This window comes from Rhinolophus ferrumequinum, chromosome 9 (genome assembly GCF_004115265.2).
Source record: "Rhinolophus ferrumequinum isolate MPI-CBG mRhiFer1 chromosome 9, mRhiFer1_v1.p, whole genome shotgun sequence".
In the NCBI taxonomy this organism is placed as follows: Eukaryota; Metazoa; Chordata; class Mammalia; order Chiroptera; family Rhinolophidae; genus Rhinolophus; species Rhinolophus ferrumequinum.
Window position 1 is genome coordinate 56,065,639 of NC_046292.1, and position 16,739 is coordinate 56,082,377.

General features: G+C 35.2%; 1 protein-coding gene across 1 annotated transcript in view; it reads left to right on the plus strand.

The window, feature by feature from the left end:
- Positions 1–765: 765 nt before the first annotated feature.
- ACADM (acyl-CoA dehydrogenase medium chain) overlaps positions 766–16,739 on the plus strand; it is a 32,417-nt gene continuing 16,443 nt past the window's right edge. Inside the window, exons 1-8 of the mRNA XM_033114417.1 lie at positions 766–1,206; positions 2,546–2,633; positions 4,868–4,965; positions 5,078–5,147; positions 6,331–6,431; positions 7,051–7,131; positions 9,971–10,101; positions 12,439–12,547. Of these exons, the coding sequence (XP_032970308.1) occupies positions 1,177–1,206; positions 2,546–2,633; positions 4,868–4,965; positions 5,078–5,147; positions 6,331–6,431; positions 7,051–7,131; positions 9,971–10,101; positions 12,439–12,547 (708 nt within the window). The 5' untranslated portion in view covers positions 766–1,176. The remainder of the gene's footprint in view (positions 1,207–2,545; positions 2,634–4,867; positions 4,966–5,077; positions 5,148–6,330; positions 6,432–7,050; positions 7,132–9,970; positions 10,102–12,438; positions 12,548–16,739) is intronic.

The window sequence follows — 16,739 nt, forward strand, 5'->3', positions numbered from 1 at the left end:
AATTCCCAGAGGACAAAATGGAAGGTTCTTGTAAGGGAGTACAGTAACAGGACATAGGAATTAAACAGCTAAATTAGAACTAGATTATGGACAGCCTTTACTGGGCAAAAAAGATTGTTAAACTAGTAACAAAGTTTAGGGGTGAGTGATGAGTGCCCAAACTAGGATGCTAGCAAGAAAAATGAAAAGTCCTGGGGATTAAATTGGCAACATTTACACTCCTGCTTTTATTAGCTTTCACGAAGAGCTATCCAAGCCTGGACAGCTTTACAAATCCCCGAGCTTTGTAATATCACAGTTATCATCTCAGAACTCGGTCTAATTGGAAGAGAAAGTGGCTTTAAGCAGAATTCTTCAGGCATACATTCACTTCCAACATTCATTCGCTGAGCTAGGAGATTTATTACAGATAAGCTCATTTTGCATCCTTATTTACAAGGATCCGCACTTGGGCAGTAATAAATGGCTTTGGTAATAGTAAATAGCCTTGGTAATATTTGGAAAGGTTGTATTTACCTAAGTGATTAAATTGCCGTTTCAATTTTCTGAAGCACAAAACATCCTTTCACTTTAGGTCCAGCGTTTGAGAGTAAAGTGTACTTTGAATCCTTATGGCAGAAACGGTTTGTGTTTGAGATTTGTCCGTGTGAAGGTCAAGCTGGAAGCTGAGCGGAAATTCTTTGCTCTGAACCTCCAGAGGCCTTGCCCTTTCACCCAGATTCCCGGCCTACCCCGCCCGCTCCCCCTTCCCCGGCCCTGCGTGCCGCTGCCCCGCGGCCAGGCGGCTTCCTTGTCCAAGCCGCCGTCAGCCTCAGCTTCCCCCAGGAAGGTGCTACGTCTGAACTCAGCACCGGATGGAAGCGAAGTCTTTTCGGGGACTGCCCCTCGGGACGTGTGCGGCCCCAGGAGTGCGTTACACCCCTTCCCAAGGTCGCGAGGACAGCGCAGGCGAGGTCACCAAGCGAACGTGCATTCGGCTACGCCGCGCACTCATGCCCTTTCACCCTTGTTCCTTTATACCTTCTGTTTTGGCTCTTCTGCCCTTTCCTGGCCCCGCCCACGGCTATCTCGGTGGGCGGGGCCAGACGGGCTCAGACCCTCTCGCGCCCCGGGGAGCCCTGCAGTTTCTGTTCTGCGCTGTACGGGAGAGTGAGTAGCCCACGACCACGGGTCAACATGGCAGCGTTGTGTAGGCGCAGCTGCGGGGTGAGTGGGCAAGCGGGGCTGGGTGGGGCTGGGGAGTCGGGGGATGTTTACGGAGTGGGGCAGGAGCGGAAAGCAGGGAGCAGGGATGGTCGGGACCCGTGCGAAGCCGTGATGACTCAGGGGCCAGACTCCAAACCCTGCGGGTGGCTGCGGAGGGGATTACAGACCTTGGTCTGGCTTTCACGCGCACCCCCCTCATCTCTCGGTGAGACCTGTCTCTGAATTGGGCGGAGTCTCAGAACCACGGCCGTGTTTTTGCTGAACAGGCGTAGTATCTCTCCGAGAAAACGTTATTTACCCACTTTTTAAACCGAGCCCAAAAAGGAAATCTTAAAGTAAATGTCATTCTGCAATTGATGTATACTAGAAAGTGCAGAATTCAGAGAACCTTATCTTGGGGGCCTGCGAAGTCACTACTTTTGAAAAGGAAAATGGAGCAGCTGCTCCTTGGGATACTTAATACGATATGTTTATTGCGGTTTTGGTTTTGCAAGATGGAGGCTCCTTACCGTTACATACGTTTAAAAAAAAAAAGTTTGTCAATATATTCTAGTGTTGTGTCGCACAGATTCTAAATTGTCTTAAATATTGATACATTGTCACAAGACTGCCATTTACATGTCATTTATAACTGAGTTAAGAAAGTTATGTCCTTGACCAAAAAAGGAGCAGTTTTAGAATTGAGAGTAATTCTAATGGATTATTGCCCATATTTTGTCATTGCTGTATAAGTTAATGAGTTCTGAAGGCAGAGAAATTTGAAAGAATGCTTATAGACAACAGCAGAAAATGGCATGTGGAAAATGGAAAACAGAACATGGTTTTAGGCTAATTTGTTCTGTAAATACAGTGAGATATTTTAGAAAATGAGATCTTCCTCGTGGGAGATAATGGGAGACATAAGTGTGAGGCTCACAGAGACGGGTGTCAAAGTTGGTGGACAATGCAGTTCGTGTGCAAAGCACAGTACCATCCTGTCTTTGCCCCACACCTCAAATCCTCAGTCACAAATGCTTGTAGGTCAGATTTCCAGAGCAGTGGTCCTAAGTCTACTGCTATCCCTTACTATTGTTTGCCTTGGAAACAAGTCACTTTTGTAGTGCAAATATACTGATTAGTTTTATTTTCATTGCTTTTAAAAATATCTTTATGATAGGTGTTTAAATATCTGGTAATTGGGTTATTAAATGTAGAAATTAGAGTTGAAGGCATTTAAGTAATGACTTAAAAAATAAGCTCTTGAATAAGGTCAGACAAGTTGCTGTACTCGTAATTGTCAGTATTCCCTTATTTAATGTTTAACTTAATCAAATTTATTTTATTAATACTGTTTTTACAGATCCTGAGAAGTCTTTCTCGTTTTGACTGGAGATCACAACATACAAAAGCTGCACTACAACATGATCCACGATTGGGATTTAGTTTTGGTATATGTTTTGTCTGTCTTTTGACTTTGTATGTATGCAGCTCTGTGTATGCGTTTGTCTGGAATATGTTTGCCAACAAACTTAGTAATTTGTCAGTGAACAGACTCACTCACCATCCACACAGATTTGTCTCAGTCACCCCTGTTCTTTCTGATCTCATTTTTTTCTAAAGCATAATTACCTTACATGTAGATCTGTATTAGCAGCATACATATATATTCCTACCCTTCTTTCTAAGTATGTATCCCAAAATAAACAACTGATGTATTGATACATATGAATAGTCTTCAAGGAAGAAATTTGAATGCAACAGATACTTCTTACATACTTACTAGGTAAACAATGCCAGGTGCCTGCTAATAAGCTGAGGACTGTTTTGGCCATAATACATCAGAACTGCAGTTTTGGTGCAAGTAAGATGTTCTGTCATCAGGAGCCATGTGGTGTTGGAGGGGAAAGGAATATGATTTTCCTACTCCTCTTTTTCAAATGAAGACCCTGGGCAAGAAATTTGAAATATTAATTTCATGAATGAAATAAGAAATTTTAGGAGGATAAGGATGCTAAAATCTATTTTAGCATCCTTTGCCTCCTAAAATACTTCCTGCTTCAAAAGTGTTACCTTTCCTCTACTTAAAAACCCCTTTTGCCAGTTCACTTGGTTTCAGAAAATAATTAAAAGGCAACTGAGATAATTAATTCAGACCCAGGTACAAATGACAAACTCAGAGCTCTCCAGAGGTATTGTTTTTTATGTTATTTTTGGATTGTTAGCTTCTTTATAAAGTTTTTTTTTTTAATAGAATTAAATGAAAATTTTCAAGACATAGGAGAACAGCAATTTGGGGCACTGGATCTTCTTAATTCCTTACTCAGATTAGCATAGATTTAGTATGATTGCTGTCATGTTTCAGTTTGTCACATACTGATTCATACTCAATTGTAAGAGACTGGAAGGAGAAATCTATGATGGTTTGCTGAGTGACAGCGGATTAGATAGATACAAGTATTTAGGAGGCAGATTGTGAAACTCAAGTAAAGGAATATGGTAACACCTATGACCAGTTTCAGAGGATTTATTTGAAGATTAAATTATATATGTAAAGTTACTAGCACATAGTGATTGGACCTACATAGGTTCTCAATAAATAATACATAATAGATCCCTGCCTTCCTTACCCTTTCCCCACCCATAACCTTGATATGGAATGGCCCCAGTTTTAAAAGTAAAGCAGAGAACACTGAACTGAAGCTAAGTATAGTATTTCTACTGCTAATTCATTATAAGTCTATGGGGCTGTCATTTCCTCAGTTGGGGCTTTTGTTTCCTTATCTATCAAATGAAATTTGATTTTAGGCTATTCAAATTCAACATCAACATTCTAATGTCTTACATTTTATATCTCACATCCCTATAAAGATTATTGATACAGTCTTTAAACATTCTTGCTCATTCTTACTTTTGTGCTTTTGCTCTCATTTTTCTTGCCCAAAATACCCTATACCTCTTTTAAATTTTACTTGTCCTTTGAGGTTGGAAGCAACCACATTAAAACCCTGTGATAGTGTGGAAAAATGCAGTGGTCATTGGCTCCCGTCCTCAGTCCAGCCATCGTATTTATTTCATTAATTTTATAATAACACAATACCATATTTTATGTAATTGAATTGTTTGGACACACTTATTATAGCCTTTTAGCAGAGAAACCTTCCCACTACTTTGACCAGTTGCTTTTTGCTAATTTATAAACTAAAAATTGTGAGTTTATTAGAGGAGTGAAATTGAAATTATGGTATTGATTTCTTATGTGATATTTTGCAACAAGTTTTATTGGTTCATGGGCACTGAGCATAGTCCATCTTCCTAGTTAGATTGTTCTTTGAGATCAAGACATGTCTTAGTTTCATTTCAGTGTTAGTAAACATTTGATAAATCTGCTTAGGAACAAGTTATAAGTTAAAAAAATTTTTTGATCTCACCAAGTGGAAGAGAAAAGCTCAAGTTTGTATCTATTATTTGTAAAAGCTAGAAATCTTACCTAGTTCCTTTGTTGTAGATTTATGTATATTATATGGTGAAATCTTGCTTATTTCGAAAGCATATGGTAGTCTTTGACTTTCTGGTTTATTGAGAGTTAAAATCTCCACTATAAATCTCTACATACTGATCCCATAGGATTTTTTCCCTCAAGTCATTGTCCTATTTTAATGTTTTCTAAATAACTTTCCCTTAGAAATCACTGAACAGCAAAAAGAATTTCAAGCTACTGCTCGTAAATTTGCCAGGGAAGAAATAATCCCAGTTGCTGCAGAATATGATAAAACTGGCGAGGTAGGTATACACATTTTAATGAGAAAAAAACTTCTGTATGTTTTACAAGACTATATAATCAAAGTATCTAGATTTTAAATATAACCGGTCTTTTTCTTTAATTTTTTTTTAGTACCCTGTTCCCCTAATTAAAAGAGCCTGGGAACTTGGTTTAATGAATACACACATTCCAGAGCATTGTGGTAAGCTTTCTTCACATTTTAAACCCTAGAATGCATATGAACAAGAAAAACTGTGCAACTCAGTCATTCTTTAAAATATTTGTGGCCATTAAATAATGGCTTTCGGGGTGGCCGGTTAGCTCAGTTGGTTAGAGCATGGTGCTGATAACACCATGGTTGTCGGTTCAATCCCCGCGTGGGCCACTGTGAGCTGCGCCCTCCCTAAAAATAGTAATAATAAAAAATAAATAATGGCTTTCACCTTTGTCTCTCTGTTCAGACTTCAGTATTTGCTGCTTTTAGAAGTCTTGTAGTCAACACTTAGAGGTATTTTTCCTTCTATATAACATTCTGTTTTTTAATAGAATTAAATGAAAATTTTCAAGAAGTATGAGGACAGCAGTTTGGGGCACTGGATCTTCTTAATTCCTTATTCAGATTAGCATAGATTTAGTATGATTACTATCTTGTTTCAGTTTGTCACATACTGATTCATACTCAATTGTAAGAGACTGGAAGGAGAAATCTATGGTGGTTTGCTGAGTGACAGAGGATTTGATAGATACAGGTATTGAGGACGGAGATTGTGAAACTCATGTAAAGGAATAGTGGTAACATCTATGACCAGTTTCAGAGGATTTATTTGAAGATTAAGTTATATATGTAAAGTTCCTAGCGCATAGTGTTTGGACCTACATAGGTTCTCAACAAATAATACATAATAGATCCCTGCCTTCCTTCCCCTTCCCCACCCATAACCTTGATATGGAATGGCCCCAGTTTTAGAAGTAAAACTGTAATGTTCCAATCTTAACTCGAGCCTAAATCTTGTTACTCTCTCTCTAAAGTTGGTCAATTTTTTGCATTTTAATTGTACATTTGATTTTACATTTTATTAAGACTTTTTTTTTTTTCTGTGAGGTTTTCATTCCTTTCCTCAGGTCAAAGGGTCAAAGTGTTAGAGTTGAGTCAAGTTTTTGAAAAATCAAATTGAAAAAGGAACGTAGGTCCAGATTACAAATAGCAAGATAATTTTTTGAAAATTTCAAAACTTATGTTAGAGAAGTATAATTTGTTATTGTGCTAGCCAAAACATATTTTTAGTTTCTTGGGTTATAGATACTGGAAATAATTAAAATAGTTCACTTTCATTTCAATTGAAATGCACTGCATATTATGTTCTTGAAACATTTTGACCCTGTAGGAGGTCTTGGACTTGGAACTTTTGATTCCTGTTTAATTACTGAAGAATTGGCTTATGGGTGTACAGGAGTTCAGACTGCTATTGAAGCAAATTCTTTGGGGGTAAGTACTTAAAAAATTAAATGCCTAACTCAGCTGTTCATGAGACACTACTTCTAGGTTAGTTGGTGGAACACAGTTTTCTTTAAAAAGGAACACAGGATTCTGTAGTGAAGCCTGGATGTCTTATTCCAAGAGCTGATTGCTCTGACCTTATGTCCAGTACTTGGAGTCTTACTTGTCCTCGTGGGGAAACTGTAATACTTTGGCTGCTGCTTCAGTGGCAATTATTAGGTAAGAGCAAGGCCAAAAACGAGCATTCAGGAGAAGGACCTGGATGGCTTGCTGCCACTGCTGGCAGTGTTGAAATTTAGTGAGCAATTTGTAGGTAGCCTGATCACACATATCATTATTTATCTTAAATTTAACTCTTTATTTGTGCATTTTACTACAGTAGATTTTTACATATTATATACCAAGTCCCATATAACTTAATTTTATGAAAATACTTGGATTAACAGATTTATTTCCTCACTGCTTTAGCTCTTTAACTTAGAATAAAGACCAATTGCTTAGACTCACCAATTGGGGGAAAACAGTTCTGTTTTTTAAAATTATAGTATCTCTGAATTTACATACCTAATAAAAATATCTTATTTGTAATGTCACTATTCTTTGGTAGCAAATGCCTGTTATTATTGCTGGAAATGATCAACAACAGAAGAAGTATTTGGGGAGGATGACTGAGGAGCCTTTGATGTGTGTGAGTATGTGCAGCTGCTACTTTATTTCACATTTAAAGAAGGGAACCAGAGGGGTGCTGTTTCTCCCTTTTCAATATATATATAGATTGGACAAGAGCACATTAAGACAAAAGTTAGCAACGTATTAAGGTATAGTAATGTTTCTGGGATGCCAAGAAAATGTCATAATAATCCTCTTGCGTGTGTCTACTTATGATGTTTCCGTGGTGCCAGAAAAGTGTCGTAATAATCCTCCAGCTTATTCCAGGAGAGAAATATCTACTTTATGGAGCATTCTGCAGTTGAGGAACTGAGTGGTTGTGTCAGAGGTTCAGATTGAATGTATGACAGTGGGTGTTTGAACTAGTAGTCTTTTGAACTAATAAATTAATGTGACTGAAAAGATAGCAATTTATTTGTTCAATGAATGACTTAGGGAGAATATTTGTAGATTTTACTTAATTCCCTGAGAGCTACTCAACAAATTTTTAAATTGGATATTTGAAAAAAGATATTTTTATACGTATACACACACACATACTGAGGTTATACCCTGAAAGTGTTTTTACTTAAGGATTTTTACTTTTTTTTTTATTAGTCAAACAGATTTTAATCTAGGGTGTGACTGTGATGCCAAAATAGAATAAATTATTAGTTTTGATCTAATCGTGAGAATTAGTCTGAAAGAGTAGAAAGTAATGCTTGAAAATAAATGTTTTTATTTATTTAAGTTATCTAAGTTACCTAAATTTTGGGCAAACTGCTTAATAAAGACATTTATACATATTTCCTAGTTAACTGGTAATTTTTTTCAGCAAATGAGAGTTTATTAGACTAATTCTCAGTATTGTCTAAAAATTGTGTGAAACATCTAGATTCTTTTCCTGTAACATATATAAAATTAGAAATAGGCTAAAAAATTGTAGCACAGAGATACTTAGGAAAACCTGCCTTAATGCATTGACAAGAATATTTGTAATTATCTTATTAGTTATACATAGATATTTCTAAAATATTAGTCTCTAAAAGCAGTTCAGGTATTTTAAACATTTCCTTGGCAGTTTTGTTTGATATTAATACCTCATTTGTTTGATATTAATACCTCAGTATATGTAAAAATACATTCATTATAGTCCCTAAGTTATTCTAATTAATAAAGGTTTAATATACATTTTCTACCTTAAAATGAAAATTGTCAAAATGTATAAGTTTTGATTAACTTACACTGGGATTCAGTTATTGTTTAACTCCCAATAAATATTTAAGAAATTATATTACATATAATATTGTTTTATTTAAACTTTTAAAAAAATAACACTTTTAAACTTTTCTGATTGTAAAAATAGTATAGAAGATTTAGAAAGGTATGAAGAACAAAAACATCTATAATCCTTCAGATACGAAGTTAACTGGTATTACTGCTTTATTGTATTCTCTAGCAGATTTTTAATATATACAAATGTGTTTTTAACAATTGGGATCATGTTATATATGCAGTTTTATAGCCTTTTTAACAGGAGCATTTTCTTATGTCCTATTTCTTTTTAAATACTGTGATATTTATTATTGTATAATATGCTAACTGATGTAACATAAATTATTTCACTATTCCCCATTGTTGAATATTTAAATTCTTTAGATTTTTTTCTTTTAAAAACAATGTCATGGTAAAAAAATATTTTTTCCAGATTCTTCCACATTTTATTCTTTGACTTTTTTTTACATTAAGTTTATTAAGGTGATAATGGTTAGCAAAATTACGTAGGTTTCCAGTGTGCATTTCTAAGTTTTACTTATTACTATTCATTTCACCCTCTTTACCATTCATTACCTCCCACCCTCCTACAAGTCTAAATAATCATTTCTAATGTCCCTGTGTACACTATTACTTTTGAATAAAAATTAACTGTTAAGGTTTCTCTCTTCTTTGAACTGTAAGTACCTGATGGGCAAGGACTTATGTCTTTGGACCTTGTATCCACAATACCTGTCACTCAATAAATGTGAATGAACTTTACCTAATGCTTACCTTCTACCACCCCCTTTATCCATCTGCTTACATCTTGTCAGTAATGTTTAAGAGCGAAAAAGTCTCCCCTCTTTCCACCAGATAAAATTTTAACTTCTTTGTGTGATACAACGGGTTCTTTGTCATCTATTTCCTACCTTTCTTTCCAGAATCATTTCCTACCATTCCCTTACATGCAGAGGGTTTGCATATTAATAGAACCCCGGTAGTTTTATATTACAAACACTGGATAACCCTGCTTCTTATTTTGGTATCATTGCATATGTTATTACTTCTGCCTGGAATATACGTTTCTTTTCCCTACCCCCAAAGAACTCCTTTTCCTTTTAGAGACTTAATTTAAGTGTCACTTCTGAAGCTTTTCCTGACACCCTAAAGCTAAGCTAGTTTCTCAAGCTTATTGTGTATGACTTTAATACTTAGATATACAACTACAATATAATACTCATCTCCATTGTTACATTGTGAAAATCTTGCAGACAGTCTTTCATCTCTGGTTTTTCCATCATCTACTTCATAACCTGGTACATAGTAGATACTACTCAGTAAATGTTTGAATGAATGAGTACATGTGAAATTGAATTTAACTTGGTTGAAGATATCTAACATTATAATTTTTGATACAGCTTGTTGGTATCCTACATCTAATTTAAATTATAAATCAAATGTTTTTACATTTGAGCAGTTTATTTGATTCTTCAAGAACATTTTTTTAGGTATTTTAAAATATATAAAATACTGGCTTAAAAAATAAAATATACTCCTGATTCTATGTTCATAATTTAATACTTAGCATTTATTTTTTTTTCTCTTGTTTCCATATATTCCAGGCCTACTGTGTAACAGAACCTGGAGCAGGCTCTGATGTAGCTGGTATAAAGACCAAAGCAGAAAAAAAAGGAGATGAGTATATTATTAATGGTCAGAAGATGTGGATAACCAATGGAGGAAAAGCTAATTGGTATGTTGTTTTAAAAAAAAAAAAAATCTCTGTATAGTACTTCTTAATTTATATTCAGAATCTCCCTTCTATCCTTTCCTTTAGTATGAAACCGCCATAATGAAGTTTTATTCATGGAAGGTCCATAAAAGATTATAAATAGTTCAGTGATTTACAAAACTACTTTTTAGTCCTGAACTATTTCTTCAGATTAGCTTTCAGAAGTTAAATTTGCAAAATAAAATAAAACAAAAACATCTGCTGTGGTTAAATCTGATTAGGAAAGCTACTTGGCTTACTATCTCCTCTCTCCACACCCGACACCAGCAACTCCTTGGAACCATTCCTCTAAGCAATAAACAGTGGTTGTCTTAAGACTCAGATTATTTTGTAGAGAAGACAGAATTTTACTTTAATAAAATCTAAAAGTTCCAAATTTGTATGTCCAAAAATAATGACAAGAAGTTCAACAAAGGATCATAAAATCGCTTGTATAAATCTAAAATACTGAAGAAAAACATATTTGATGGCATTGTTTGAGGGGGGAGGAGAAAGATGAAGAAAGTTTATTTAGTAAGTAAGTATAGGTTCAATAGGAATCAACAGTGTGATTTATCTGCCTTTAACAGGTTAATGTGATATCTTGCTGAAGTGATAGAAGTATAAACTCAACAAGGGGGGATTGGTAACAGTTCTGGGCAACACATTGTAAGACATGCATTGACAAAATGAATAAATTCAGAAGCACGTAAGTGTTCTGCATGAGTTGGAGCCTAGAAAACATGTCCTGTGAAGAGTAAAGGAATTAGGTTTGGTTATTTTGGAAGAATTTTGAAATTTTTGAAGCAACGTCAGGAAGAAGACTAAGCTTGCACATTTGCTTCAGGAAGCCAGTTTAGAGTTAATGGGTGAAACTTAGAAAAATGTAGACTGTAGCTCAACATAAGGACAGGCTTTCCAGTAGTGCTGTCTAGTGCCTATTAAGTTGTCATGGAAAATAACGTATTTACCCATCATTATCGGTAGACTTCTAAAAAGTCTATAAGTCACTATAGAGACTTCTAGAAGGACTTTCTGGTGATTGGAATAAGGAACTAAGTGGGCTGTCTTTCCTCATCTGCAAAAATTCCAATTCAATATATTTGTGTGCTTCGCAGTCTCATTTTCTGACAAGTAAAGCATTATTCCTGGGAATGCATCCACATTTGCTTTGTTTTAAACATATCTATCAATCCTTTTATGAGTGTCCAGGATTTTGGATATCATTATCTTTCGGTGAGACATCATAATATCAGCAAGTAATAAAAAAAATGAAGAAATAATTAAAATTTAAAGTTGAAGGAAATCTAACAATGCAATTAGAAGTTTTTATAGTTTTAAGAAATTATTAAGTATTACTTTGTGTAGAAAGACAAATTCAGTAATATATGAAACCAGAAAATAATTTTTACTATTTTTTTACTGTTAAGTAAGACTGGAGAGTGAATAATTTATTAGTTTTAAACCCAGAAAATAAATTTAAGGAATTTTTAGAAAATTTTCCTATACCCCCGGGTATTTAGAATAAGGGTTATATAGGTATGTGGATATTTTGCCTTTGTTCCTCATGTTTCATTTAAAAATCTTTCTGCATTAATTCTTTTGGAGGAAAAACCTAGCAAATATTCATAATCATTCAGCTATAACAAAAGCACTGATTTTACTTCACAAAGAGGATGGTAGTCAGAACATAGGGGTCTCTAGCGCATATTATTCCTTTACAACTAGACAGTAGTCCTGTTTGCCCTCCTTTTCCAGATAGCTGTCCCTTAAAGAATTAAACTAGTTTTGGGAAAGGAGAAGTGCCAGTTCCAACATGCACATACTTTTAAAAAAATATTATAGTATCTTTATACAAGGAATTTAAACTTGTAACTCATAATACCAAAAGAAGTTGAATACCATATTAAGTAGTCCGGGGTTGGGTGGCTGGATGGCTCAGCTGGTTAGAGTGCGAGCTGTCAACAGCAAGGTTGCTGGTTCAGTTCCCACCTGGGATGGTGGGTCTGTGCCCCGACAGGACTTGGAACTGAGCCTCCACAACTAGATTGAAGGACAGTGACTTGGAACTGATGGGCCCTGGAGAAATACACTGTTCCCCAATAATCCCCAATAAAATAAAAAAATAAAAAGTAGACCAGGGTTGAAATACTAGCTCTGCCTGTGACTTAGGCAAGCTTTTAAACTTCTCTGATTCTTCATTTCCTCATATGAAAAAGGGGGTAATAATAATTGGGATTGTTGGGAGGATTAGCTTAGATAGCAATCACCATGTGTTGTGTGCTAGTATCATAATCTTCACATATGTATATATATTAGGTATTTTTTATTGGCTCGTTCTGATCCGGATCCTAAGACTCCTGCCAGTAAAGCCTTTACTGGATTTATTGTGGACGCAGATACCCCAGGAGTGCAGCCTGGAAGAAAGGTAAAGTGTATATTTATCAGTGATTAAGGCCTCAAATAATATTTTAACTATAAATTTCAAAATAACTATTTCAGTTTTCTTTATTGAAAATATTTTGTTTGTATTAAGTTGGAATAAAGTAGAGCAGTGTTTTGATGTTATTGGTTGCGTCTATATATTGCTGGAGACTTCAAGTTGAAAATCATTTCAAGTCATTATTTGAGAGTGCCCATTCATGTTAGGTATTTCAACAGACTTTCCCACTCCTTTTACTTTCTTACAATAGTAACCTTTCAGGTAAGACAAGTGGCTATGCTCATTGATGTATTAAAATAATGTGACATAAAATTGATTACCCAAGGTCATACAACACTAAAAATCTGTGCCTGAGAAGTACCTTGAATGTGGGAAGGCAAGAAATATTTTATTTAAATAAGAAAAGGTAATTTAACGTATTTGAAAAGTGTTGTAATCTGAATGTGTAGAAATAATTCAGCAGTACCATTTAAAGTAGAGTAAAACAGAGAGTTTAAAATTCAACAAATAAAAAAAGGAGAGAAATGAAGTAGTTAAAGCAGTCTTAGTGAGAGCTAAGGAAGCATGATTTAAGATTATAACTGAGAATAGGAAGAGAAGAATCAATTTAACAACTGTAAAACTTTTTGCAAAATGAATTTGTAATAAAGAAAACTTAATGACTAAATGATGCCTATATCTAAGGCAAAGGCCGAATTATGGAATTTAATTGAGAGTTACTAAAGGTTACGTGAATATATTTACTCCCTCCCATATCAGATATTATCTGGTCAAATATTAGATAGACTAAGGATGATATAACCTGAACTGGAATTTGAATTGATCAAGTTATGCAAACTTCTAAACCAGCCATGTGTATTTGTGCAATCCTTGTTTAAAAGCCATCAGAATCTCTGTGCTGTAACCAAGCCTCTCTAAAATGGAAGCATGTTGCTAGAGTATATGAGAGGGCTAACTTCTCTTTTAGGTCGTAGAATATTAAAGGTGGAAGATAACCTACACATTATTTACTTCAGTCTGTTTACTGAATATTGAAATTGAGATCCAAGTGAAATGATTTATTCAAGGTTACATACTTAGAGGCATAATTGAAGGTGTCCTAGGAACTTGACCAATGCGGTTTCTGACACTGCATTAGTCTGTATTTTCTTTCAAGAGTAGGTGTTAAAGGTAGACTGCATTTTACAAATAAAACTATAATGAGATTGTTGTATATGAAAACATATAAATATTAAGAATGGTTGTGCTTCTTCTAAGTAATTGGTTTATTTTCATTTATATTTTATCCGTGTTTCTTTTTTAAAGATGATCGTTAGAAAACTCAGGGCCAAATTTATGGCCATTTCTAGAAAATGTAAAGGACCTAACAGCTTATACTTTTTTCAGTAGTAAACCCACTTCTGATTTTATCTTGCTATATCTACTAGTCTCATTTTCTTTTTCTCCCAATTTTCTCACTTAATAAAAAAAATCTCGACCCCCAGCACTGGCATCTGTTTGCCTTCTACCTGTAGCGGATTCTCTCGCTTCTCGAGCACTTTCTTAAATTCTAATATGAGTTTAAGGTGTCGCTGTCCCCATTTCACAGATTGGCAGGGTTCTGTGACTTTTCTAAGAACATGTATCACACAGTCTCAAAGAATCGCCCCATGGATTACATAATCAATGCAAAGAGAATAGGGTAAGTTTGCAGTGGAGAAACCTGGTGTGCACCCGCTCAACAAAGTAATCAAGGTTAACTTGACGATAGGTGGCCTGATGGCTCAGCTAGTTAGAGTGCGAGCTCTCAAAGACATGGTTGCTGGTTCAATTCCCGCATGGGATGGTGGGCTGCGCCCCCTACAACTACAGATTGAAAACGGTAACTGGACTTGGAGCTCAGCTGCGCCCTCCACAACTAGATTGAAGGACACCGACTTGGAGCTGATGGGCCCTGGAGAAACACACTGTTCCCCAATATTCCCCAATTAAATATATATGTGTGTGTGTATATATACATATATATACATATATACACACACACACATATATATATACATATATACACATATATATGTATATGTATATATATATACATTTCCTACACTATCCATTAAAAAATAAAAAAAAGTTAACTTGACCGCTAATTGATAGGTCAGCCGATCAAGGCATATACATGGTCAGGCGAATTAAGAAAATTTTTATTGTAAGAGAAAAATCTATCGGGCTGAGCAAAAGATGGCTATAGCCCGGGGCTGAATCTAGAGATTGCAGCCCGGAGGAAGAGGGTGAGGAGGATTTTATAGGGGCTATGCTGACAGGGTAGCATTGTTTGAACAGAAAATGCTGACTGCCTGTAGTCAGTAGCTGTTTTGTGGCGTTTTCTGTTATCTCAAGTTTGGCTCTTGTCTCAGGTGCAGGCCAACAGACATTTTGTTGTTTTCTTGCAGACATGGCTCTGTCTATAAGTCAAGGTCTCTGAGACCTAACATTCAGAGACCTAACACTAATGACACCTCGTGCCTCCTGATACTCTGAGATATTCCTGCCAAAGATATTTAACCTGGATCTAATCATGAAGAGATGACGGATAACTCAAATTGAGGGGCATTCTACAAAATAACTGGACTGTACTTTTTAAAAATGTCAGTGCCATTAAAGAAAAATAAATTGTGTAGAGGCAGAAAGTTGAATGGTGTTTGCCAGGGCCTTGGGGAAAAGGGAATGAGGAGTTGTTTAATGGGTACAGAGATGAAAAGGAAGACGAAAAAAGTTCGGGAGATGAATGTGGTGATGGTGGTACAAAGTGTGAAAATACTTAATGTCACTAAACTTAAAAATGGTTAATTTACCTATGTAACTTTACTAACAATTGTCACCCCAAGAAACTTTTTTTTAAAATGGTAATTTTATGTTATATACATTTTACCACAATTTAAAAAACAAATACATACAATTAAAAAAAATAATCTCTAATTCAGTAAATATTTATTATTTAGTTCCTACTATATGCTAGATACTATTCTAGGTATTGGGGAGAGTGAATGTATCAAAACAGACGTTAAATCCCTGCGCTTGGGGAACTGACTTTCTAGTGAGAGACTGATAATTATATTGTATATAAACTTCCGTAAATCTTTTTTTTTTAATTTCAGACACCTTTACAAATTTGTGAAATTTGATGTTTTTCAAATGTTTGTGGTTTAGAAATTATATGGCTTAAGAAGTCCAGGAAGCTTTTAAGTTGTAAATGTTCAGATGTTTGGGGTGAGTCTGAGAAACAGGATAAACAGTGTTTTCATAAACAGTTTTCTCACTGTATCTGAGTGAGGGTCTAAGGTACCAGAATTTATTGACTTATAAAGACAAAATAAAGAGATGTTGGTTTCTTTTTGTGTCATACTATACAGTATTGTCACCTTGTCTTCAAGCCTGGAAGCAGACTGTTAATATTAAAGCATGCAAATTAAAGAATTCATTTACAGCTCTATGTTTTCATAGCCCCTTCTCACACTCCTTATTAAAAATGAGATAAACATTTTTTTTTTCCCCGTAAGGAGAAGGGTCACGATGTCTGCAACTTCCTCTCAAATAATTCAGCAAATAATGCTAGTAGTTATATACATAACACAAGACAGAAATAAAGCAAAATGTTGACAATGAGTGAAGGGTATATGTAGGTATTCATTATTACTACCACAACGCTTCCTGTTGGTTTGAATAATTTCAAGGGAATGTAGCTACTTTGGCAGTTTCTTACAAAGTTAAACATTTACACCATACCTAGGACTCCTGGGTATTTTTCCAAGAAAAATGAAAAAATAAAAAAATAAAAACCTGTACATGAATGCTTATATAATTGCTAAGAACTTAGGGGTGGAGGGCCCATCAACTGGTAAATGGATAATGGATACTCAGCAGTAAAAGTGAGACACAGAAGGCTGATCTTATTCCACTTATATGACATTCTGGAAAAGGAAAAATTACATGGACAGAAATTAGATAAGTGGTTGCTTGGAGTTGGGAGTAGAGTAGGGAATTAACTAAAAATGGGTACAAGAGAACTTTTTAGGGTGCTATAATATTCTGTATCTTGACTGTGGTGGTGGTTACACATAAACATTTGTTAAAAGTATTAGAAATGTATATGTAAAAAGGGTGAATTTTTCTATATGTAAATTCTACCTCAGTTAACCTA